The 26513-nt window shown below is 43.4% G+C and overlaps 2 protein-coding genes across 2 annotated transcripts in view; both read right to left on the bottom strand.

The window, feature by feature from the left end:
• The window catches only part of LOC107374367 (trace amine-associated receptor 13c), a 205981-nt gene that overhangs the window by 9229 nt on the left and 170239 nt on the right, over nucleotides 1–26513 (bottom strand). The window lies entirely within an intron of this gene.
• LOC129154771 (trace amine-associated receptor 13c-like) lies at nucleotides 4468–10342 on the bottom strand. Its single transcript, XM_070548387.1, has 3 exons — nucleotides 10288–10342; nucleotides 8223–10201; nucleotides 4468–8109 (listed from the first exon to the last, which is right to left on the bottom strand). The coding sequence occupies exons 2-3, from the start codon at nucleotides 8393–8395 to the stop codon at nucleotides 7293–7295; spliced, it is 990 nt and encodes a 329-aa protein (XP_070404488.1). The 5' UTR covers nucleotides 8396–10201; nucleotides 10288–10342; the 3' UTR covers nucleotides 4468–7292.

Genomic DNA, 26513 nt, shown 5'->3' with positions numbered 1-26513 from the left:
TTAACCAAACACCACATGGTTAGTCGTGAAATTATTATTACTTCCTGTTAAGGGAGCTTTCCTCTCCACTGTGGCTACATGCTTGTGTAACGCTGGAGATGTCCAAAGTTATTTGTCCACTGTATTGTCAGAGATCACCAGACATTGATTTCTCCACAGCCTGCTTAATCAAGGGTAACTGCATACTTTTCATCTCAAGACACAGGCTGTCTGTAGCCTTGCACCAGAAGATCGTCAAAAAAATTCCATTGCCTGACTTCTTTTCCGACACTAATTACATGGTGCTGCAACCAAGCCCCCACAATGCGGCTCTAAAATTGGTCTCAACCCGGAAGTACCAAAAATTGCATTTCCACCCTCATCTGCTGGGGGCTGGTGTCAGAAGCGAGCAAATCCTCATTGACTCCCATGTTAAAAATACCAATTTCACAGCAGAAATAAACATGTTTACAGCCTGGTACCAAAACATGTTTTTGGTTTAAATGATCTAGTTTACACTCATGACAACTCTGAGGGGGGTGAATTATTTTCTCACTCTTCTGTTTAAGTGTATTAAAAGCCTAAAATTCTGTATAATTAATGAGCATCAGACCCACGTGACCACAAAGCTAGCTCCGTGGAAAGGCCTCAGTAGAGCCTCGGTCTGGCTTGGAAACTGCTCCGGGATTTTGAGTCTCTGTGTTTGTGCGTTCTGTTTTGGATATTTTTTGTGCAATTGTTGGACAAAATGACTGGCTGTGGCATTAATTGCACTAATAGAGCGTCCAAGGAGTCTCCACTTCATTTTGTTCGGTAAGTAAAATGATATTTATGTACTTTAAGTCATTGCCGAGCTGAGCTTAGATTTTAATATGTACTGTTGTTTAACCATGAAATGTAAATGTAATAGGGTAAACCTCAGTGCATTTAACATAATGCTGCACTTTAGAAAATGGGTTGAAATTAGGGGTGGGCCGTTATCGGCGTTAACGCGCTGCGGCAAAGCCAGACTCTTATCGCGCGATAAAAAAAATGACGCCATTAATCTGTTGTCAAAGTTGGTTTGGGATCTGGGTCTATACTAAGTAAGCAGAAGTGGAAAGAGTACTAAAATTTCCTACTTAAGTACGAGTACCAATACTTTGATAATTTTTTACTCAATTACAAGTAAAAGTACTTGCCTAAATTTTTACTCAATTAAAAGTAAAAAGTATCGTAAACAAAATATACTCAAAGTAAAAGTTACTTAGTTACATTTTTTTCAGCATAAGGATGGCTACATCTAAGTAGTGCTATATCACAACGCCAGTTTACAATTTGCTCGTGTGTGCGCGCGCGCACACACACACACACACACTCAAACACACACAGCTTGAAGGAGGGATTTCTATCCAATCACGAGAACAGGACGTTCACATTGATTGGACGAGGTTTTTCTAGGATGATAAGTTTCAATTGTGATTAAAATTATTCTTTATTTTGAAAAAAAAGTTAATTTTTAGATGCCATCAGTGTGTGAGGTATTCAATGTTTTCATGACAAAACTCTAACATGAGACTGTGCTCTAACCTGTCACATACTATAACAAGCCTAATGCAGTCAAACATTTCAGATGGACCGTATGACCGCTGTTAACGTTGGCCCTGCCCTACTTTACCTCGACATTACAGTTCCTTTATCCATGTCCATCCTAGATCTCCTCTCTGACCTTCATGCTTATTTAGAGAAGCTGATTTTTAAAGTTAGCAGAGTTCATCCTTGGTAGTGGGTTCACTCACTCATTTAACCCTTCACCACTGAAATCAGTGTGTTCATTCCAATCCTCCTAAATAATCCTCCAATCATCCAACTGGAATCCTTAAGGGTCCCGTAACGTCCATTCTGTCAGAACAGGCCTTGGGAGCCCAGGTGTTACTAGAACTAATGGTGTCTCCTCACCAGCGTGAGCCTCCAAACATGAACTTTAAATTCATGCATTTATCTCGTCTTGTAGCACTTTAACATGTTTTAAAAGGCTTGTATCATGATAAGTTACACCTCCCAGACCAAAGATAAGATAAAACATTATCATAAACACTGCAGAGACGTCATTATGTATGAAATAGAAGTTATTTTCCTGAGCCATTACTGCATCCAAGATATAGGATGCATGGATTTGATGAAACCACACTTTCTCATGCAGTTCTATATGTGTAACACACACACACACATTCATGCACCCACACACACACACACACACTGCAGCATGTTAGAATAATTTGAATGACTAATTTAACTACATTGAACTACTTTTGTAATAATTTAATCTCTTATTGTGGAGTAAAATAAAGAAACAAGCTAAATCATCACATATCTGTGGCATCAAGAAGCATCTTCGGAGTTCAGACACAGGGATGGAGCACAATGTTTACACCTGAACAGTATCAGGATGTTTCAACTCACAGAGGCCTGCAGGTCTTCTGTTTTATGAGCAGAGCGCTGATAATCCGCTTGTTATGAGCGCTAAACGTTATTTTGCCGCTGCCGTGCGGAGCGGTAGAGAAACACGTTTCAAACACGGAACCGAGTCCGGCTACCGAACCGAGCAGAATTCTGATGACGTCACACCGGTGCGCGAAGGTGCGGGATCCAACACACAGGAGAGAAGGGAGAGAGGAGGTAAACAGCGAGTTGAGGAACTGAACTGATGTCTTTGAGCTAAAGTGTACCCCCCCCCCACACATACACACACACACACACACACACACACACACCGTTTAGACGCGGCGCTCATGCAGGTGTCTCTTTCCGTTCCAACGCTGCTTCACGTAATATTTTTAATTTATTAAGCCTATAATTTATTTTTACTCAGTAACGGATATGATTTAAAATGTAGCGAATTACAATTCTTTTTTAAAAACTTACTCAAGTAAAAGTACAGCTTTTAAAAACGACTTAAAAAGTATAAATTTACAAAAAAGCTACTCAATTACAGTAACGTGAGTAAATGTAATTTGTTACTTTGCACCTCTGCATCTAACAAACAGCCCAATTTATTTTATAAACCCAGACGTCACACCTTTATGAGCAACTTAGAAAACTCTTGAAACGTACAAGGTCATGTTTCATCAGAACTCAATCATTGTCTTATTTAATATCACTGTGAATCACCATTCATAATCATTTGCCTTTCATCATTAATGTCACCACATAATCTCCTCTCTCCTAACATAGCTGCTGCTTACCACATAGCCAGATTTTTGGTGGTTCTTTCCTCCTGAAAGATGGATTTGAAGGTTACTGAACTTACAGCCATTTTCCTTCTGTTATTCTTTGTGTCAGGTTTGATGACATTACTTTGGTGATGCACATTTGTAATCATGGACTTTTATTCACACAAAACATAAAATAACGTTTCCCCATTCGAAAATAAGTGAGTTCTTGGTATCAAAATGATCCTTTAAAATTCACTCACATCATCTATGAAATCCATGGCACATAATAAGCAGAATTAAAAAATAGCGTTTTAGCCACATTGACATGCATTAATTTTTAGTTCTTCTGGGGACCCATGGTCTGGAAGTAGATGGGCGTGACTTAGGCTTCCTATTGGAATCTCCACAGCCCTTGGAAGCATTCAGGCTAGCCAATCACAGCTCTCTATAGGGGATTCAGACAAAAAGAGTGCTGTGATTGATTCACAATGGTGGGCCAGTCACAGCACTTTATCCACTGGTGGGCGGGATTAGGGTGACTAGATCCAGGGGCGTGTCCAGGGAGTGGCCTGGGGTAGCACATACGACCCTTGGAATCTGATTGGCCACCCCAGGTGCCACCACACTAATTTACCTTTAAATAGGCTTTTCATTGTCTACAAAAGGCTTGATGGTAAATCAAAAAAAGCATAATCATTGGTGCCACCCATGCACAAAGTTGTGCCTCACCTGGGCCACCCCATTTTAATAGATCTCGACACGCCACTGACTAGATTCCAACTAGCCAAATGTGGCACAATGTGAAGTTCCAATGTAATGAGAAAAAAACAAACAAACAAAACGTATATTCTGCCTTTTAGCCCTAACATCACTGTTGCATATACATAACATTATATTCTTATTATCATCATATATTTTTTGTATATATTTTACTTGAATTCAACATGAACAAGCATACAGCAAAAGCTTTACTATTTCACAATTCCTCTCAAGTGACCACAACATAACTCTGTAGTTGCTCTGATCATTTTAGTATTATAGATAGGCCGACAATAATAATAAAAAAAAATGCAGGTTTAAGCAGCTTTTCAGAGTTTTCATTGAAGGTTTTCCCTAATAGAATGACAGTAAAATTACCAGTAATATTTTTTTAGATCTATTTATGTTTGTCTTTCATTCATTTTCCACTAAAATCAGCATCTCATTGAAAAAAATATCCATACTTTTTTAGCAATTTTTTTAATAATTCAGAAACAAAATGATTTTTTAAACATGACCACAAACCTCTTCTAATTTTAGGTGAGAGAATAAACATTCAGATCTAATCTACTAATAGAGTTTCTTAGAGTTATTTTTTGCCTCAAATTTCTGAGAATCAGTGATCAAAGCTTCCATTTATTCTCATTATTTCTTCACTGTGCTTTAAGGGGCTCAGCATGTATGCAGGTATCTGAAACCGCAGCACCTTGTCTGTGGTAGAGCCTCTATTCTGTTCATCATGGACCTGTCTAATTACTGGAAAACATGCTGTTGACCTCTTCACATCAGACTCCGCGCCAAGACATGAAAAATGACTCAGAAAAAACAAAGACTCTGTCGAGTGTCTCTGAAAACGTTTAATTCACAAGTTTACAGCATTTTCTCCTCCGTGCTCACTCAGGCTTGTTTTGGTGATTCGGGCGCGCTCCACACACGCTCCGGATCTGCTTTAAAGTCCCGCCTCCATTGATTGACAGCAACTGGAAGATTTCTTCAAAGTTTCTTCTATAAGATTGAAACTCGAAACGGGAAACTGTCAATAACGCGGGACATGAGTCTCAATTTGCGGAACACGTGAAAAGTAATGAAAATGCGGGCAGTTCCTAGCCTAGTGAACTAGACCAAATTCTTGCTTTGCAAAGTTTGGTCTAGGCATGCTCCATTTGAACCACCGCAGCTCCTACCAGGACTCTGGCTGGCCAATCACGACTCTCTAAAGGGGTTTCAAACACATAAAGAGCTGTGATTGGTCCATAATGGTGGGCAAATCATAGTGCTCTATCTGCTTAGTGAACAAATCACAGAGCTTTATCCGCTTTGTGGGCCAATCAGGGCACTCTATATGCCTGGTGGGTGGGATGATGCAACAGAGTGAAAAAAAGAGGATGTCACATTCATTGTCCAGTAGAATGCGGAGATCATTTGAAAGACAACGGTAGAACCCGCCCCACAACCAAGAGCCGTCAATGGAGCATGGCCAGACTAAATAATACATTTATTTAGTCTGGCTTGCCAGGCTAGGCAGTTCCCACACAAAGCGGGACATCTGGTCCCTAGATGGGATGATGTGACGTAGTGAAACAAGATGGCGACAGTTCATTTCAAACGGCTTTTACATCAATTTTGGACTATTAGGACTTGGGCTTCATTAGAATCAGGAGCAGATAGATGTGTTTAAGTCCTTTATTTAGAAAAAGGATGTATTTTTGCCTTCTTCAACAGCAAACTGCCTCATTTACTGTCATCTGTTGTGGTGAGCAAGTCACGTTGTTCGTTGTCCAGTAGCATGCGCAGATTGTTTGATAGACAACGGTAGAACCTGCCCAATGACTGACAGCCATCAATGGAGCATTGCCAGACTATATAATATATTTGTTTAGTCTAATTTACCAGGCTAGAACTCTCCTCTTATAAGCTGCAAGTTATCTAACTCTTATCTACGGCCTCTCTAAGTCAGAGCCCCTCTATGGGCTCTCCGCTAAGAGTGCCGGTGATATTTGCTTCAGCTGCAGGCTCGTTGTTCAACAGGTTTAATTTTTAGTTCAGATGAAGATGTTAGGAAATAGTGACTTAAACAAAGAATGAATCACCTTTAGATATTGCTTTTGTGTTTTCAGCATATCGGTTGACCTCTAGATGTTATTGCTGTAGTTTAGTTATGATGTGATGACAGTGGCAGCTCCAGAAATGTATTTCTACAGGTGCTATGAAGGAGCTAGTCTTTTCATTGAGGGTGCTATGAAGGAAGTGGTCATGCGTACCTATTGTTCTCTAAAACACCTTCAACACTAGCAGATACGCATGCGAGCACAAAACCTCAACAACACCTGAAACAATCATTATTGTACATCATAAACATATGAACAATCACTGACTTTTCCATGAAATCCTAAACACATACAGCCACACAGAAAACCATCTATAGTGTTGCAAGGTTAGCTAACATTAGTGTTAGCATTTCTAGTGGCAAAACCCTCGACTGCTGCGGCGGTTGAGGGTTGACTCTTTTCATCCAGATCTGTAGGTTTTTGTGGGTCTGAGATCACTTCCAAAGATTCATTCATTTCTGACAACCTGTGGAAATTTAGGCAACAAAAACCGATCCATTTTACCACCAGATCTACCTTTCACTCGTTCGCAGGTGGAAAATGAGGTCAAAGGTTAACATCCATTTCCTGTTTTGGTTTAAGTTTTAAATATCTATATGATAATTTACTGATTATTTTTGTTTTGTATGTTAGATATTATCACATCCACAAGTTAAATAAATTGTAAAAAAAAAAATCTAATATTTACTTGGGGGTGCTATAGGGGTGCAATGACTAATCCAGGGGTAGCTATAGCGCCCCCCCTGGTGCCACCACTGTGTGATGAACACATGAATAAGGGTTTCAGGTACAGAGAAAGAAAGGCAAGGTCAAAGTCTAACAAAATGCAATCCAGTCACATGACTAAGTCACCCACAGTACCTTCACTACCAACTTACACCTTTTCCTCTTCTATCACCACAATCTGCCCCTTTTACAATTCTGTCTGCCCCCTCACACATGCCAGCCTAGAACCGGCCCTGCTCTATACGTACATTTATGTTTACAATGTAGAGACTGAAGAAAACTATTTTCTCCTTCACTGTGTGGCAAGGTGGAGAAACAAGGGCCCGGGTGGGATTTGATCCCAAAACTCCCGGGTGAGAGTCACACGCACTAACCAGTGAACCAAAGGGGCATCCCCTTGGCCAAGTAGCTAGGGCGCATGATCTTTCAGGATACATTGACAGGACACTCATACTGTCACAACTGGACTTTAGATTTTGAAATTGTAAACTGTTCAGGAGGTTGTACGTCCCTCAGTCCACCAGGACTATAACATGTTGGCCTCACAGGAGCCGGGCTTCAGGATCTGTAAAGTTACAATATGTTTAACAGCTTTTCTGAACCAGGGATAAAACATGGCATAGATCAGAGGGTTTAGACAGGAGTTAAGATACATGAGGAAGAACAAGAATGATACAAATGTTGTACTTGTAAAACTATCTATAAAATAAAAGCAGCAGTAATATGGACAGAAACAAATCAGATACACAACTACAAGAACACCCAGTGTTCTGGCTGCTTTTAGCTCTGATTTCTTCGTTTGTTGTTGCACTGAAAGCTGAAGGGTGACACTTCTATTGTGAGAGTACATGGCACGAGCCTGAGTCACAGCCACCACAAATACTCTCATATACAGAACTATGATGACTGTAACTGGAAATAAAAAGTATATAAACAGATCAAAAGTTCCTACAATATAATCTGCAGATACTGTACATTCTCCAATGCAGGAATTACTCCTGCCTGGCTGAATCAGTTCATCTTTTAACAAGCAAGTTACATAGAAAGCAGCACAGCTCCAACAGATACAAACACAGCATTTCATTCTTGGTAAGGTTATTCTGGTGGGATAATGCAGAGGGTAACAAATAGCCACATAGCGATCAGCTGATATGAGAACAATGGTTCCAGTTGAAGCACAGAGAGACAAAATGGAAACATAATAGTAAAATAAACATGTGATATTACCAATCATCCAGCATTTTGTCTTTCTAAAGATTTCAAATGGAATGATTAAAAAGCCAACAAAGAAATCTGACACAGCCAGAGAGAGGATGAGGATGTTAGTTGGTTTCTGGAGCTTCCTACAAGGAAACAAAGTCAGTCAGTGAGGTTAAAATAACTTACGCAGCATAGAATCACATTCTGATCAGATAAAAATATTGATAAATGTGATGTTTTTCTTTTTAATATCTGCCTGAAACAGGAGACTGAGATTATGATGAGGAGGTTTAGAACTGCTGTGATCAGAGAGAACAAGGACAACACGATGTTCAGGAGGACAGCTTCAGACCAGTGAGGTGTTGGCCTCCTGCAGGACCTGTTGAGTTGTGGAAAACAGAACTCAGCTTCAATCTGTATCTCCATCATCAGATGGATACTGCTGTCTGAGCAGAACTCTGTCACACAGTTAATTTATCCTTTATTTTTGTTACACAATTCTTATTTGATCTGAGAACTAACATTACTCTTCCCTTGCGGCCAAAAACATCAAGGCAACAAAAACAGGCTTACATCATATGATGTTAGACAGGAGTCTCCATGGACTAGTAGATGCCTGTCCATAGGGGGCTTTAGGACACCATCATCCCTTACTTGAAACAACAAAAAAGTTAAAACCTCAAAAGTTATTTATATATTTTAGGGATCTCCAAGCTTTTTTGGCATGTGAGCTACTTTTACACAATGAACGTACGATTAGTTCACATAGATACTTTCCATGTGTGAATAAGCTTATGAAATACTATTTTACTATAATAACATACATTGCATTCACAAGTTGATTTCTTTTATCATCAATATTATTACAATTTTTTAAATAATTAAAAAGTTCAAGGAAAAAAGTGACATTCTGAAAATTAAACAAAATGTATTTTATTTTTTAACTAGTCAGATAACGAAATACAAATTATTTCGTGAGAATATTTTGAAATGATCAGTAACATAACTTTTTAAAGAAGTGGTAATGCCCCCCTCAGAGTCCTTCTCCACCCACGTATCAATTTTAAAAACTGCAACATTAGTAGAAGTTGCCTGGAGGACCGAGAGGGCGGAGCCGCGGCAGTGACGAAGACGATCGCTAACTAGACTATGCTAGCTCCCTTCACTCTGAGCAGTTATTAGAAGTGGAGGACATTTATCCCCCACTTTACCCAGACACTTGAGAAGAAAAGGACCAAGTCTATTTGGAGGAGACAAGCGGACCTGTGCCTTATTGTTTTGAGCTTGTGAGCTGCCTGAAACTAGCGGAACCGACCCAACAGAACCAGCTCTGAATGGTAAGTAGCCGTTACCCATAGCATTGGATTAGCTGCAGGGTTTGGCTCCACAGCCCTAGAGAGCTAGTATTCAGCATGTTTTAGAGGTTTATCTGCTTCAACACACCTGGTTTTAATCAGCAACAAATCGCTGAGCTGCTTAACAGCTATTTTAACCCGTTAAAGCAGGAAAACCACTGAAACGTGCTGGATAGCAGCTCTCCAGGAGCCCTGGGCTCAAGCTACAGTCTGCTGCATAGAAAGTTATGAAACTACCCCATGAGAAAATTATTCTGTAATGTGTTCAGCCCACTAAAACTGCCCTGATTTATTTATTTACTGATACTAGCTGCTCTCTTGGTTCTAGGTCCTCTGTTGTCTGCAGCTGGTCTCCTGCTAGTGTCGTCAGGATCAGGAGCTTCCAGAAGAATGTGCCTTTCAATGACTCTTTCCCCTTTATTTGTTATATTAATTAAAAAAATCTCAATTTATATATTTCCTGTTTTTGTTCATGTCCATAAATACTTAAACATGCTTGAAATTAAAACGAGCTTTTAACAGTGAGGTGCTAGTTTAATTCATCACAATAGAGCTAGTTAAACATGCAACAATGTGATTCAATCAATGTAATTTATAAATATCCATTAAAATATCAAAACTGGAATCTAAATGAGATATTTGGCAGCACAAAAAACTTGTCAAACACAATATTTATTATAATATTTGTAGGCAGACAGGAGACAGAGCTGATGGAGGTTCTCAGTCATCGAAGGACGGCTGAAGGCTTTCCAGGAACAGGAGATGTGGTGTTGTCTCATCTCTCTCTATTCTGCCAGATGAGCTGATAGGTTACAGGTGTGTGAGGACATCCTCATGCTGTCACAACCAGATGACATGAGTTATCAGGTGATCAGCCAGGCTAATGATGAGATGCAGAAAGAAAACAAATAATGCAGAAAGAAAACAAATCCAGGACAGTGTACAATAATATGTGGTGTTGCTCACCTTATGTGCTCTTATAGAGTATTAACGTGTGCCTGCCTCATGGTGTAGAGTCCATATTTTGCTGAGTGTTGTAGCGTTATGAATATGCCATTTCTGCCCTTAACAGCTGCCCTTTAACACAGTGACAGTGTGCATAAATTGCCAAGGTCGTGCGCTTGCTTGTGATGTTTACATTCCAGCAAAGAAGACAGAAGAAGGACGAAGAACACTTTTCATTAGTTAATCAAAGAACTTTATTTTTAATAAAGCTAATCAAAACAACTGTTGGTCAATAATAATCAGGTGACTGATCTGTGAAATCACAATGTATGATTTAGGTGTTAAATGAATAACAGGACTTTGGACTAACTGATCCACATAAAGTAAACACATGACACATTGTTCACTCATCCAATCAGAACTTCCTTTCTGATGCGTGGCAGAGCTCTGTGGTGTTTAGTTAATCTGTCCACTCCGATTGGCTAAGATTCATAAACAACTAAGCTTAATAAAACAGAACAACGCCATTTTAATTCAGTTCAACGTAGTTCCAACAAAGCATTCAACGTAGTTCAACTTGGTTCAACGCAGTTCCAACCAAGTACTCGACCAGCTCTCAAATCCATCATCGCTAAGTGAAGTACAGACTGGCCAGCTGTATTTTCTACTTTTAAGCTGAGAACTGTCAAGCTGGAAAATTCTGTCGTTTTACCAACAAGAAGACGGTTCCTTCAGAATAAAAGCTGAACTCTCTACGTGACGCTGAAACCTGCCGTGGTACCGGGAGACGTTCCTTAGACTGGTTTGTCGTGCTGCGACGCTGTTTCACCGGTTCCAGCACCAAAGGAGGGTCCGAGGACCTGCCATCCGGATCTTACACGGGGGTCTCCGAAATGGTACGTAGGTCGGCATAGATGGCGTGTCATGGCTTCCCCCTGAAATCCATCGTCATTATTTAAACAAAACAACATCTTGCCCTCAGACTCGCCTCGGTCAGATGGAGATTCTGAACTGACACACACACCAACACTTCAGCTCACATTCATCTGCATCCATCATTAGAGAGTTAGTCCTGGTGATTGTTTTGAATAATTATAAAATAAATATTCTTAAACGTCCCATCTCTCTTTTCTTGTCTCTAACTCAATACAAGGTGTTTGAATAAAATTCCCTGTGGTAAAAACAACCTCTTCTGATTCTAAGTGCCCGGTCCAAAGATTAATCTCTGGACCTTAATAAAGTGTAAGAATATACCAATTATATTCCGCTACAGTGTCCTGCAATAACGCAGGTTATTAGTTAATTTACTTTTGATGGCAAAAACAAAATATTTAATGTAAAAGTTATTTACCAGGTGAATCAGCTCATACGTCACCACCAAGTGTCACAGGGCTAGAATCAGTAGCCTCCTTCATGATGTCATGATGTAATCACATACATATTTAATTGTTAATATCTTAAAAATTCTGAAATGTTTTAATTTTTTTTTTACCTTCAACAGTTCACTGAGCCTACATTGTCACTGAGGTGGAAGCTGGAATCAAGAGCAGACACCTCACATCTTGGTCTTTTCAGGGGTGTGGACGCTGCTCTGGGACTTTCTGGAAGATGAATTTCCGTCATGGTCCCTGTGTCACAAGACACACAGCGGCTGTGAGCTCTATTCTGGGTGGCTATGTAAAAAACAAATAAGCAGCACATTTATAAATGTTTAAAAGAGCATAAAATCACGTGTAACAATAATCTATAAAACAAATTAAAACTAGAAGGTAATAATAAAATGTTTACATAGAAGATTATTAAAAATAATTCACCTTTGCTACGGGTAAGGCTTCACGTCAGGCTGGACAAATGCATTTTTGCAGCTAAATCAGTATGACAGCCAGTGTCTTGGGTAGATTTAGCCTGAAAAAAAAAATAGAAGAACATTGTTGTTGGAGTTTATAAAGTCAGATAATATACAAAAGAAACTGTCCTATATAGGTGCTTTATAACATTCCTAGTGTGTGATCGTTGTTATAACGTAAAAGTCAGTCACATATGATGTGGAGAGCCTGAAATGCGACCTCCTGAAGAGAATTCCTTACAGAACCGGGTCACAAGCTGGATTTGACGCTGTAATGCTGTCTGTCAACTAGTGCTGCGTCAGTTAGAGCCACTGTTGCAGAATTACCGACTGACTAGCTAAAGGAAGTGAACCACGTCTCTCAAACTTTGCATTTAGGAAGGGAATTGTCTTTAGAAGATGTTAAAACTTTTATTTAGCTTACTCACCTCTGACTGGAGCCCGCCATGGTGGGGGAGCAGAGTCGGTGGGCTGCATCTAAATCACGGAAGAGCCACGGTGGGCACAGCCTCCCTCTTCAAACGGAGACGTGCAGAATCGTGGGTAAAATGCTGGTTGCAAACTACAGCCCCAGGCGGGAGCTGAATGTTTTCCAGACACCGATTGCACACAACCACTGGCGCCTAATTTCTAAGTCCAGCAGAAAGGAGTGCAACCCCACAGAGACACCGCAACCACACTGTACTATACCTTCTCATCATACTAACACGATATGGAGCACTCAACCCGAACTACTTTCCTAATTACACTAACAGCCAAACACTGTCATGTTCTGCGGGTGGAGATGGCAGACCATGTGTGGCAGTGGGTTTCAGGAGGCAGAAGAGCAGGCAGACGGATGAAAAAATAAAAAAGATGTTTAATCGTAGACTGGGAGCAACAGGACGAACAAACATGCACAAACGACAATGAACCGACAAAGACAGCAACAAGGAGGGAGGTATAAAAACACCAGGGAGAGACACAGTCAGGGAGGCCGGGGCGGATCATGACAGTACCCCCCCCCCCCCCCCCCCCCCCAAGGGGCGGATACCAGACGCCCACAAGCCACAGAGCACAGGAGACACAGGGACGAACGAAGACCAGACTAGGGCACACATGACCAGGGAACACAGAAGACGAGACCAGGGAACAAACACAGTCCGGGGCTGCGGAGCAGGGGCCTCTAAGATCAGGCGGCACTCCGTCTTACGACCAAACGACGTTTCCACGAACTCAGACCAGGGACGCGGAGCAGGGGCCTCTCAGATCAGGCGGCACTCTGTCTTACAAAGGGTCTCTCGAGCTCAGGCTGGGAAACTCGGACTCGAAGACTTGGGGCACAGGGACTCGAAGACTTGGCACAGGGACTCAAAGACTTGGCACAAGGACTCAAAAACTTGGCACAGGGACTCAAAGACTTGGCACAGGGACTCAAAGACTTGGCACAGGGACTCAAAGACTTGGCACAGGGACTCAAAGACTTGACTTGGACTCGAACACTTTGACTTGGACTTGGACTCGAACACTTGACTTGGACACGAAGACTTGACTTGACATGAAGACTTGACTTGACACGAAGACTTGACTTGGCTTGAGACACGAAGACTTGACTTGACTTGAGACACGAAGACTTGACTTCACTTGAGACACGAAGACTTGACTTGACTTGAGACACGAAGACTTGACTTGACTTGACTCACAAAGACTTGACTTGACTTGAGACACGAAGACTTGACTTGACTTGAGACATGAAGACTTGACTTGAGACACGAAGACTTGACTTGACTTGAGACACGAAGACTTGACTTGACTTGACTCACGAAGACTTGACTTGACTCCGCTCACGAAGACTTGACTTGACTCACGAAGACTTGACTTGACTCACGAAGACTTGACTGGACTTGAGACACGAATACTTGACTTGACACCTTGACTTGAGACACGAACACTTGACACCAGGAACACTGGACACCAGGAACACTGAGACAAACTGCAGCAGCAGGCGTGGGACCCAGCAGGAACTGCAGCAGCAGGCATAGGCCCCAGCAGGAACTGCCGCGTGGAGAACCTGCAGGCACAGACCCTGCAGGCGTGGACCAGGAACTGGTTGAGCAGCGGGAGCAACGCGTGGAAGTCCAGCTCGGTGGCAGGTACTCGACATCCAATCAGAGCAGGTGCACATCCCGATCTGCTGGGTCCATCGGCGGAGGCTCGGGTGAAGGGAAGCCGGAGAAGAGCGGGGAGACCAGCCCTACCACACCGGAGAACAATGGCGTGCGTAGGGGGTGAAGCTCCCTCGAGGCTCCAGGATCCGCGGCTTCCAGGAGAAGAACGGGACGGGGCAAAAACAGCAGGAGGTGAATGACCCTGACCACCCCGAAGACAAAGTAGGATGCCCCAGGATCTCCCAGAGGACTTCGACCACCCCGAGAACAGGTAGGATGCGCCGAACACAAAACTCCAGGCCAGAAATCACCTTCTGCTGAAAGGGAAAAAAAAGAAAAAATAATCCTCCAGAAGCAGGTGTTAGCTCACCACAGGTCCAGGTTTGGTCGGTTCATTCTGTCATGTTCTGCGGGTGGAGATGGCAGACCATGTGTGGTGGTGGGTTTCAGGAGGCAGAAGAGCAGGCAGACGGATGAAAAAATAAAAAAATGTTTAATCGTAGACTGGGAGCAACAGGACGAACGAACATGCACAAACGACTATGAACCGACAAAGACAGCAACAAGGAGGGAGGTATAAATACACAAGGGAATCAGGAACACATGGGCAGAGTAATCAGGGACAGGTGAGAACAATTAGGCTAATCAGGGCAGGAGAGACACAGTCAGGGAGGCCGGGACGGATCATGACAAACACTAACTAAACTACAATATCCAACAGCCAAGCTAACACTAAATAAGTATGTATAACACTAAAAGCTATACTAAAGATTAGGATATGCTAATGCTATATGCTAATGCTGAACTACGGCTAACATCCTACACTCGCTTGCAAATCCAACTCCCAACTCGCCACAAGGCGTGGCCGAGATGCTCGATGCTTTTATAACTTTGACACAGAGCTGCTACGTAGTACTCTACTGGTTTACGTAGTATCTTACTCTTTAGCCATTGGCTAAAATTTGTTCAAAATGACTCACATTCTATGTTTTAAGCTGAAGGTGGCACTATACTGTGGTATTTAGGCAGAATTTTTAATGTTTAAAGAAAATGCACCAAAATGCTAAAATAATGAATACACACATTTAAAACACTATTAGACACTCATTTATACAATCCATCAGAAAAAAAAGTTAATTTAGATGTTACTTGCTCTTTAAGAACACAGGAACAGCCAACCTGTTCTTGTTCAGTCCCTGACGCTGCGCTCTGCCCATAGCCTCGGCAGCAATGTCAGCTTTTCACAGTATTCAGCAATTTTATGATAAATGAACAAATACTTCCAAAACCTATCAAATATCTTGGTAACACTTTACAATATTGATCCCAAAATTGGCTCACCTAATGAGGAACTAACGATAAATGAATCAGGATTTAATGTTTACCTAAGCTTCACAACCACTCCATGGTGGATTTATTAGCTGATTCTTGAATGATTATGCACCAAACTACAGTTCAGAATACCCACCATTTTAGGAGACTTTGGAGGGGGTGCTGGAAAGTGCTCCTTCCAGTGACTTCCTCATTTGGCTGGGGGACTTTAACGCTCACGTGGGCAACGACAGTAAGACCTAGAGAGGTATGGTTGGGAGCAACGACCCAGCGAACTGAATTCGAGCTGTGTTTTGTTATTGGACTGGTGTTCATATGTGCTCTTGGCACCAGGATACCTTAGGCCGCAGCTCGATGATCAACTTTGTCGTTGTTTCGTCTGATCTGAGGCCGCATGTCTTGGACACATGGGTCAAGAGAGGGGCGGAGCCAGATTATGAAGAAGTTCCCAAAACCAAATTTATGTAAAGTTGCAAATAAGAACTTCCAGATAACTATCAAAAGCATTTTCTGCATCTAGAGATAATATACTAGTTTCCATGTTTCCACTGTAAGAGAAATCTATCAAATTAAGTAATCTACGTGAGTTTGTGGATGACTGTCTACCCTTGATGAAACCAGTTTGTTCAGGGTGTATTATAAAGGGGGTTACCTTCTCCAATCTTTTTGCCAGGGGTTTAGTAATTATTTTGAGATCAACATTAATAAGAGAAATTGGGCGATAGCTGGTAGGAAATGCAGGGTCTTTGCCTGGTTTTACAAAGTGGCTAATATTGGCTGAATTCATGTTCGGCTGTAATCTGCCGCTCTCTTCGATTTCCCTCACCATTCTGAAAAATGTTGGAGCCAGAATGATAAAGAATTCTTTGTAGAACTCTGCTGAAAACCCGTCTGGACCTGGAGCTTTCCTATTAGTCATGGATTTAAGGGCTTCCTGGAGCTGAGCTGATGTTAGTGGCGAGAGTACAAAGTTTGGTAAAATTCTCTGAAAGTGTTGTTTATGCTTTCAGGGTCATAAACTATATTCCCAGTTGAGTCTTTAGCAGTAGATATGGTAGTGTTCTCTTTATTTATTTTTAATTGGCTAGCTAAAAATTGACCTGATTTATTACTATGTTCAATGTTTTCTAATAGTACTCTTTGTGATAAAAATTGTCTTTCTGCCAATAATTCCATGAAGTTCTAATTTAGCTTTATGTAATTTGCTCAGTAACTCTTCTTCTGTGGATGCCTCTAAAGACTTAATGATTTCTTCCAACTCCTCCTATTTTTTTTCTTTTGTGATGAGAAAGAGTTTATTTCATCTCTCATCACTGCCTTTCCTGCCTCCCAGAGAGCAGATGCTGGTGTTCCAGGCAGGTCATTATCAGTGTTGGGAGTAATGCGGTACAAAAGTAATTAATTACTGTAATGCATTGCTTTTTGCTGTAATGTAAGGCATTACGGGGAAAGAAAATGGTAATATTTACTCGGTACAATTGTCAGTAATGCGGTAATTACAATGCATTTTTAAACCCAGAATTAAGATGTGTTCCTTAAAAATTCAAACTGCGGGAAACCCAAAGAAAGATCCAGTATCTGCATATATTACGTCATTTATGGACTCAGCTTTGTGGGCAGAGAGGACGCAGCGGTAACGGCTCAGCTGCATCCTGCACGCGGCCGCTGTAACATTCACAAAATCGCTCCACTAAAACAAAATACGTCTAGAATACGGATTTAGCAGCTGTTTAATCCTGACTGTGCTCAAACCCAGTGAATCCTGATAAGAAAAATAAAGGTCTGACCTGATATTGGGCTAATACAGCCAGTCTGTCACTCCTCGCTTCTTGTAAAGCTTATTGTCCACATAAAGCTTATCCACCGAGATGACAGCCCTCTTCCCATCCTGGATAAACTTTTTGCGCAGCGGAAAGAGGACTCATCGCCGATCCAAGATTTCCTTAGGGAAATGGTCATTTATGCCGAAGTCTTTTCCTTTGAGCTCTCTTCCGTGGCTCTTAACAAGATCCTTCTGCTTAAAATGTTCAAATTTAGCCACTATGGGACGAGGTCTTCTGCTGTCCACTCTTTTAGCTCCAAGTCGATGTACCGGTTGAACGGTGATGCTTTTTACCGTTTCTTCAGGTATCTTCATTTGGGTATGGAGAAAGTTCTTGATTGTTTGCTCGCAGTTCTCCGCCCCTCCCATCTGCTCCGGCAGGCCTGCGAACACCAAATTATCCCTTATGATATGGGCCTGAAGGTCCAAAACCATCTCCTTCAGAATCTTTTTGTCCTGGGTGATCCGCATCATTCCCTCTTCCAGGGAAGAAACGGACTCCCGCAGAGACACATTCTCAGTTGCGAGCTGCTCAACCTGCTCTTGGTTGAACTCCAAAGATGTTCGGAGATTCTGCAACTCCTGGTGTAGAACCTCAAGCAGATGAAGTCGCCCCTCAAATCCCAGAAGCCGTTTATCTATAGAATCTAATAGTTCTACTATGTCCTTACGGGGAGATGAGGCTTCAGGTGGGTCCTGAGGACGGCTCCTCTTGGTCCCAGGTGTTTCGGTCTCAGCTGCTGATTTCTTCAGACCGATAACAAAAATCTCAAAAACTTTGTCAATATAGTTTTGTAGACATTCTAAATTTTCTCCACTTACCTCCAGGTTTAGTGAGTTATACTTACCAAATTATTTTTTGCATTGTCAGTAAATAAATTAGGCGAAAATGCGTCCTAATTGTTTGTGGATGTTTGTTAACGAGCTGCCATCTGCTTCAAATGCTGCCGTGTATCCGTTGATCGGCTGTCAGCGCATGCTCAGAGCCCAACAGTTCCAAACATTATACAGTTCACCAACGGCACGTGTCAGGACAAACAGCCAAATATCAGCTAGCTTCTGTCTTCAGAGGGGGACCAGGCAGGGATGCCCGATCTCCCCCTCACTGTTTGCTATCTTTATCGACCCAGTAGCAGAAGCAATTAGGCAAACAACAGGTATTAAAGGGATAAAGTGTAAGAAAATAGAACATAAGATCAGTCTTTATGGAGATTATGTTTTACTCATTCTCCAGAATTCTCAATCCTCTCCCTCCCATTCAATAGAACTGATAAACTCGTTTTCAAACGTTTCAGATTACTCTATAAACTGGTTAAAATCCACAGTTCTACCAATTAATTTATCTTTTGTCAGTTTACTTAATACACAATTGGAGTCAGGGAATATCACGTACCTGGGAATTAATGTCTCTCCCAAGTTGGCTGATCTAACCAAACTAAACTGTGGAAGATGATTTTGCAAGATGGAAATCCTTACCAATATCACTCATGGGGAGAGTTGCTACAATTAAAATGATGTTCTTACCCAGAATGAATTACTTATTTTCAGTGATCCTAAACAAGCCACCAGCTGACTGGTTTAGATCTCTGGACTCCTAAATTACCAAATTCCTTTGGCAGGATAAACCTCCACGAATTAGCTTAAAAACGCTTCAGAAGACCAAAGACAAAGGAGGACTGGATCTACCCAACTTTTATTATTATTTCTTAGCCAACAGGCTGCAATATATACCAAGATGGTTGCAAGATAACCAACTAGATGAGTCTTGGTTAGACATAGAACAGACACTTTGCAATACGATAAAGCTTTCAGACTTACCATTTATTAGCTCAAGCATAAGAAAACATGAAGGTTTCAAAAGTATTAGTATCAGCACCTCTCTGACAGCATGGTGGGAGTATCTAAGAATGACAGCGTCTTCACTAATACCATGCAGATGCACTACTATCTTGAATAATCGTGATATTTTGCAAAATAAAAAAAAAAAAGATGAACCTTCCGGACTGGAAAAATAAAGGAATCCTATACCTGGAACACCTATATGAAGGATTGGACTTCATCCCATTTAATAGAATAGTCTCCCAATTTGTAATAGATAAGAATAGCTTTTTAGAAAATCACCAAATTTAATCTGTAGTCAAACAAAAGTTTAAGCTCAATAAAATAGATTTACAAACACCACCAAGGGTATTTGACTTCTATAATCTCAAACCCCCCAAACTACTGTCTAAAGTATATAAGACACTGTCCAAAATAGACGATAGAATAGCAATCCCTATTGAAAAGTGGGAGGTGGATCTATCAGTCAGCTTTGACCAGAACTTCTGGTCCCAAACTTGTTTAAAAACCTTTAAAATGATCAGACACTCCAATTTACAATTAATTCAGCACAAAAATCTTCACAGGGTACACTATGCAGGTCATCGGATGTCTGGGACTGGGGGGCTGTTGCCCCCTTCTGGAGGTGCTTGTTTGGGTTGCGTCGGTGGGGGTGGACTACTGGCAGTGTTGAGTGGGGCCCCTTGGAGGTCTTGGCGGCGGCCATGGGTCTCTGCCTGGCACCTGCATTGCCTCTGGGCGGGTCTGGGTGGGGACCTGGGGGCTCAGGTGGCCGGCCCCGTGTGGGGATCTGGGCGGGGCCTTGGGGGTCGGGTCCTGACATGTATGCTGCCGGGAAGAAGGCAGTAACATGCAGCAGTGCCTGGCTTGGGTTCAGGGGCCTCAGGTAGACCTTGGCTCCTCTGCTGTCCCATCACAGGGGATGGGGAGGTCCAGGAGGGGGAGGACCCAACATTACCTGGATGTCCTATGTCTTATATATTCTGGAAGTTGTGCAAATGCAGGAATGGGCGTAGATATTCTGCTGGGGTGGGGCTGGGTTCGAGCCCTCAGACTCCATGAGGCTCTGCAATGCTGCTGTTTTGGGCCTTGGCAAGATGGGCTGGGGTCTCCATGCCCTGGGTGGCATTTTGACAACAGAGGTGCCTATTGGGGTCAAGCCCAACCAGCCATTCCTCCCAATCCCCACATATTTTTCTCCTCCAGTTGCCTCACTTCATCACACAAACATGCACATAGGACCTTGGGGGGTGGACAAGTCATGGAGTGCGGGTATAGACCCATTTCCACATTCCTGTGGCAACCTGCCCCCCAGTTTTATTTGCACCTTAAACACTTCCACCAACAACATTCCATGCAAACACACACTTAGGGCCTTGGGAGTGAGCACATTCAACGGCAGTTTGCGGGGGATTTCTTAGCCTCATCCCGAGTGCCGGTGCCCACTTCCAATTTTAAACTGCACTTAGACACCGAGGGCTGTGGGTGCAAGTGGGGTGGTGTGGTGGCATCAGCTGGCAAATGCCAGACAATGCCCGCACTGCCCGCTCACCACAGCCAAAGAATACACCTCATCAACCCACACCAACACAATATTGGAGCAGACAGAGGGAGACTAGGGGTTTTAGCACACCTCTGTTGTTGCTTGGCTTCCTGGGGCTGGAGGCTAAGAGGGAGATCTGGCCATCTGGTTGGGGTCTGGGGGAGTGGGTTGCTGTGCTCAGCGTTGGGCGGGGGAGCCTACTCATCAGCACCCCAGCAGAAAGTGTCAAACTCTGGGAACCGGTAATGGTTGTACCCCATGTGCAGCAGTACCGGGACCAGAGTGAATAGGGTGTATACGGGGAGCATGAGTGGGTGTCCGGCGTGCATTTTTGTAAGTCTTTGGCTGTATTTGTATGTCTGAGCATGAGGGAGGGAGTGTATGACTGTGTTTGTGTATGACTGTATATGTCATGTGGGGCCTTCCTTCTCCTGGGACTTCTTTTGATGATATAGATCGTCGTCTCTCCTCCCCGTGTCACACCTGGTGTGGAGTGTGGTGCCTTTGTCTGCCTGAATGTCCGTGGCTCCTGCGTCAGGGGGTTTAAGATTTTGTGCGTCTGCCTTTGGGATAAGGGGGGCAGGGGACGTGGACGATTGGGATGCTGCAGTTGCTGGGTGTGTTCGGATTGTGGCAGAGGCTCATTTCCCAAAAAAAAAAAAAAAACAGATTCCTGCTGTTTGGTCAATGGTTCCATGGTGGAGTGAAGCCATTCGGGCTGGAAACAAGGCTTTTAGATTTTTTAGGAGGCATCCTGTGGAGTCCGACGCTTTGGTCTTTAAACGATTGAGGGCAGTGGCTCGAAGGGTGGTGAGGCGAAGAGGGATGGCTGGAGGACCTTTCGTGACAGCTTAGGACCATGGACCCCCTGTGCATTCCTTACGGGGCTTGGTCCGTAGGATGTCCGGTGCTCGTGTGAGGCACGCGCTGCCTGTGCTTCTTGTAGTGGACTGTGTGGTTGTCGGAGATCGGGAATAGGCGGACCTTTTGGTGGAGCATTTCCAGAGGGTCCATAGTTCGGCTAATGTTTCGTCTGAGGACTGTGCTCGGCGGGAAGGGTTGGTGCAGGGTTGTGCCGGGGATTTGTGGGGGGATGGGGATGGTCCACAGGATTTGAACCTCTTTTTCACTATGGATGAGTTGAAACAGGCAGTGTGGTCTGGGAAGGATACCAGCCCAGTTAGGGATGGCCTGGGTTACCCACTGCTCTTGCATGCGGATGACCTCTTTCTTGAGAAGGTCTTGTTCCTGTTCAACTCAGTGTGTGAATCTGGTCGGTTGCCTGCAGAGTGGCAGCATTCGGTAATTGTGCCTTTTGGGAAGCCTGGGAAACCTCCTGGGACGCCAGATTCGTATAGGTCTATAGCCCTGACATGTTTGCTAGGTGATGGAGCGTATGGTCGCCTCCCGCTTGGTCTACTTTCTGGAGCATTCAGGATTTTTTACCCGGTATCAGAGTGGCTTTCAGCGGGGGCGTAATACTATGGACGCTATAGCGCCGTTGGATTTAGACGTTTGGAGGGCTTTGGCCAATAAGGAGGTGGTTTTAGCAGTGTTTTTATACATTGAGAAGGCCTATGATATGATGTGGAAGGAGGGGTGCATGATGTCTCTGTTTAATGATGGGGTACGTGGGTGGATGGTGTGGTGGGTCAATGGTTTTTTGAGTAACAGGACCGTCCATGTTCGGGTGGGTTCTGCTCTCTCATTGTCTGTGGGGGTGGAAAATAATGTCCCGCAGGGTAGTGTGATCAGTCCAGTCCTTTTCAACGTCTTGGTTAATGGGCTGTTTGATTCCTTGAGTGGGGATCTGGGGAGGTCTCTGTTTGCTGACGACTGAGCTTTCGGGAAATGCGGTCAGAATATTTTGTATGTTTTTCATGGGGTGCAGAGGGGTTTGGATGGTGTGGTGGCCTGGCCAAGGGGTTGGGGTTTTAAGCTGTCCTCCGCTGAATCCAAATGTATGGTTTTTGGTTATTGCACAAAGGTCTCTGGAAGGGGCTTGCTGCTGGATGGGTTGGAACTGGAATGGGTTTCTTCTCATAAGTATCTAGGACTGTGGTTTGATGACAGGCACACATGGGGGATGCATGTTCGTAATTTAGTGGGGAGGTGTGAACGTGTGTTGTACGTTATGCGCTGCCTGGCTGGGACATCTTAGGGGGCGGACAGGAACTCCTTGTTGCTGGTGTATAGGGGCATGATTAGGTCAGTTTTGGATTTTGGTTGTTTTGTTTATGGGTTGGCAGCACCCACAACCCTGAAGCGCCTGGATGTATTGCAGGCGGCAGCCTTGCGGGTGTGTTGTGGGATATTCCCCTCGACCCCGGTGCTGGCCCTTCTTGTAGAGGTGGGTGAGATGCCCTTGTGTTTCTGTCAGCTGCAGCTGGGGCTACGATATCTGCTGGTCAAGGGTATGGGTGAGTCCTCCCTTGCGGAGGCCTTGTTGGGCTGTGTTTGGGAATTTTGAGAGTGGAGGCTGGCGGGCTCATGGGGGCTTTCCGTATCTGCTGAGGAGCCGGGCAGTGGAGCTAGGTTTCCTTGAGTGGCCTGTGTGTTCCCACTTGGTCTGGACCGAGGTCTCTCCGTAGCTTTTACCGGTTCCTGAGGTGGATTGCTCCTTTCTTGAGCGGGTTGGCGTCGGCGGTGTGGTGGAGGCGTTTGAGGTGAATGTGGGGGAATCCTGGGGGGAGTATTTGCAGCTGTACTCTGATGGCTCCACAGACCCGGAGAGTGGCAGGGTGGCAGTGGGGCTGGCAGTGCCTGCTTCAGGGTATCGATATGGTCGTAGGACAGAGGATAGGTGCGCTATGTTCTCTGTGGAGTTGGTGGTGATTTGGTGGGCCCTGCAGTGGATTGAAGCACGGTTGCCGTCCCACTCTGTCGTGTGCTCGAATTCTGCAGCTGCTCTTTTGGCGATGAAGGGGCAGTGTTCCCGGTCAAGGCCTGACCTGTTGGCGGTGATTCGGATGCAGCTGCACATGTTAGTGGTATTGGCGTATTTGGTGAGCTTTGTGTGGGTGCCTGGTCATGTAGGGGTGGTGGGCAACGAGGAGGTGGACGCTGCTGCAAAGTATGCACAGCGGCATCAGAACGAGGACATGAGGGTGGGGTTGGGTCAATCGGAGTGTCGCTCTGAGATTGGTCGAGTGGCTCTAAATATGTGACAGGCCTCCTGAGATGCGGTGTTGGCTGGGCGGACGTATTACAGGCTGAGGCGTCGTGTAGGAGTCCGTGGGCCGGCCCTTGAGTGTGGGAGGAGGGATTCTGTGGTTTTGACACGCCTGAGGTTGGGACATAGCTGCCTTAGGGGAGGTTTGTTTTTGGTAGGTCAACATCCGGATGGCTGTTGTGCTTGCGGCGAGCGGGAAACGGTTGCTCATGTCCTACTGCACTCTTGTCTCTACGTGGTTGAGCGGCGGGCCCTGTTTAGCTTCCTGGGGACTGTTAGTGTGACTGTGTTTGGCCTGCTTACTTTGTTGGGGTTGGAAGATCGACATGTTGAGGGGCGCTTTTGGCTTTTCTTCAAAAGGTTGGCGTGAATGGGAGGTTGTAAATCTTGGACTATCGTTGCTGAGGCAGCAATACGCCTTGAAGGTGTCTTGCCCGCGGTATCTCCCATTTGAAAAAGAAGAACACTTTGCCTGATGATTACTCAATATTTTAGTTTCCAGCCCTTCATAAACTGATGGTCTAGTTCATAGTGTTACTACTTCTTTACATGTGGTACTAACCCTAAAAAAGAAGGATGTTGGCTGTCTGGTTTAATTCTGATCTATGTACTATAAAACAAAACTATAGAAAATTGGAGAGAACATGGTGCTCTACTTACTGGGAGGAGTCCTACTTATCCTGGAAAAATAGTCTTGTGCTTCATAAAATTAAGATTCGGCAAGCTAGAACCACATATTTCATCGCTAATTGAGGACAATGAGTATAATCCTAATTTTTTTTTCAGTACAGGTTCCAAACTTAAAAAGAATAATAGCTCTGAACCATCCATTACCTTAGCCTTCAGCAGCAAAGACTTTATGGGATTTTCCACAGGTAAAATTAATTCTATCAGAAACAAAATCATTTGCATCCTCTCTAATGCGATTTCTTCTTCCTCAATAAGTGAGGCAACATTAGAGGTAACTGTAGAACCTCTTCTGTGTTTGAAATGTTTTGATTCAATTGAGCTTTCAGAGTCATCAAAAATATTAGCTTCGTCTAAACATTCAACTTGTATTTTAGATCCAATCCTAACCAATTTTTTTAAAGATGAATTTCCTTTATGTTTATGTATTTAGCAGATGCTTTTGTCCAAAGCAACTTACAAGTCCTTTGGTTACTGCCCCCATTCTAGATATAATCAATCTATCCTTAGTAAATCGGTAAGCACAGCAGGATTTTTAGGTTGGGGTAATCAAACCTCTACTTACGAAACATTCTCTTGATCCAGATGACCTAATGAATTATAGACCAATATCTAACCTTCCATTTTTATCCAAAGTCCTTGAGAAAATAGTGGTCAATCAAGCCTGTGAACAACTAAACGTTAATGATCTGTTTGAGGAATTTCAGTCTGGTTTTAGAGAGTATCACAGCACTGAAACCCCATTAGTGAAAGTTACAAATGATATTCTCATGGCCTCAGATAAAAATCTTATATCTGTTCTAGCCTTGTTAGATGGTTTAAATCCTACCAGTCTGACAGATTTCATTTTGTAAATGTACATAACAAATTTATCTTCATACTCTAGGGCACATGTGTCAGACACAAGGCCCGCGGGTCAGATGTGGCCCGCGAAACATTTTTCATGTGGCCCGCAAGATAAATATAAAAAAATATATTAAAACTGACCCGCTGGCCGATTTTACGGCAAAGACTACAACTCCCTTGATGCTTTGCGGCGTTAGCGCAGAACCCAACTGCCCCCTCTTTTGTCTTTTTTCCAGCATCTGCTCTCGGTGTCTGCAGCTCGCTGTCTCAGACAAACTAAACACTCCTCTCACTGAGCGCTGAGTTTACTCAGCTATTTTATGACATTGAAGCCTAAAAATGGAGATTTTAACTGCTCAGTAAAGTGTTCACGACTGAAAGAGAGTTTTCCAACTAACTACAGAGCTGATATAACTCCAGCGAGCAGCGACACGCTCAAATCAGCATGACTCTGTGGCAGCTGTCGTCGTTAGTTTTCCTCCCCGACACACAACAACGTGGTCAAGCTGCTCAAACATGTTCAATTCAATTCAATTCAAGTTTATTTATATAGCGCCAAATCACGACAAGAGTCGTCTCAAGGCACTTCACATAATAAACATTCCAATTCACAGTTCATTAAGCCAATCAGAAATAATGTTTCCTATATAAGGAACCCAGCAAATTGCATCAAGTCACTGACTAGTGTCAGTGACTATACAGCAATCCTCATACTAAGCAAGCATGCAGCAACAGTGGAGAGGAAAACTCCCTTTTAACAGGAAGAAACCTCCAGAGAATCCTGGCTCAGTATAAGCAGCCATCCTCCACAACTCACTGGGGATCGAGAAGACAGAGCAGACACACACACACACACACACACACACACACACACACACACACACACACACACACACACACACACAAGTAATGTGTCTATAGTTATATTGTGATGTCTTAGTAAATATTGTATTTGGTGAAAGATAAACTTTATTGTATTTATTCTAGTGGATCTATAATTAAACGGATAAATT

Source organism: Nothobranchius furzeri, chromosome 2, assembly GCF_043380555.1.
Source record: "Nothobranchius furzeri strain GRZ-AD chromosome 2, NfurGRZ-RIMD1, whole genome shotgun sequence".
NCBI classification, from domain to species: Eukaryota; Metazoa; Chordata; class Actinopteri; order Cyprinodontiformes; family Nothobranchiidae; genus Nothobranchius; species Nothobranchius furzeri.
The sequence above is the reverse complement of the archived record's forward strand: the minus strand, read 5'-3'. Positions and strand labels throughout refer to the sequence as shown.

Bases quoted from the DNA above. Each gene is read 5' to 3' on its own strand.
- LOC129154771 (XM_070548387.1), bottom strand. From the start codon at position 8,395: ATGATGGAGATACAGATTGAAGCTGAGTTCTGTTTTCCACAACTCAAC. The intron at 8,110-8,222 runs GCAGATATTAAA...GTTTCCTTGTAG, and splicing joins ATCTCAGTCTCCTGTTTCAG to GAAGCTCCAGAAACCAACTA.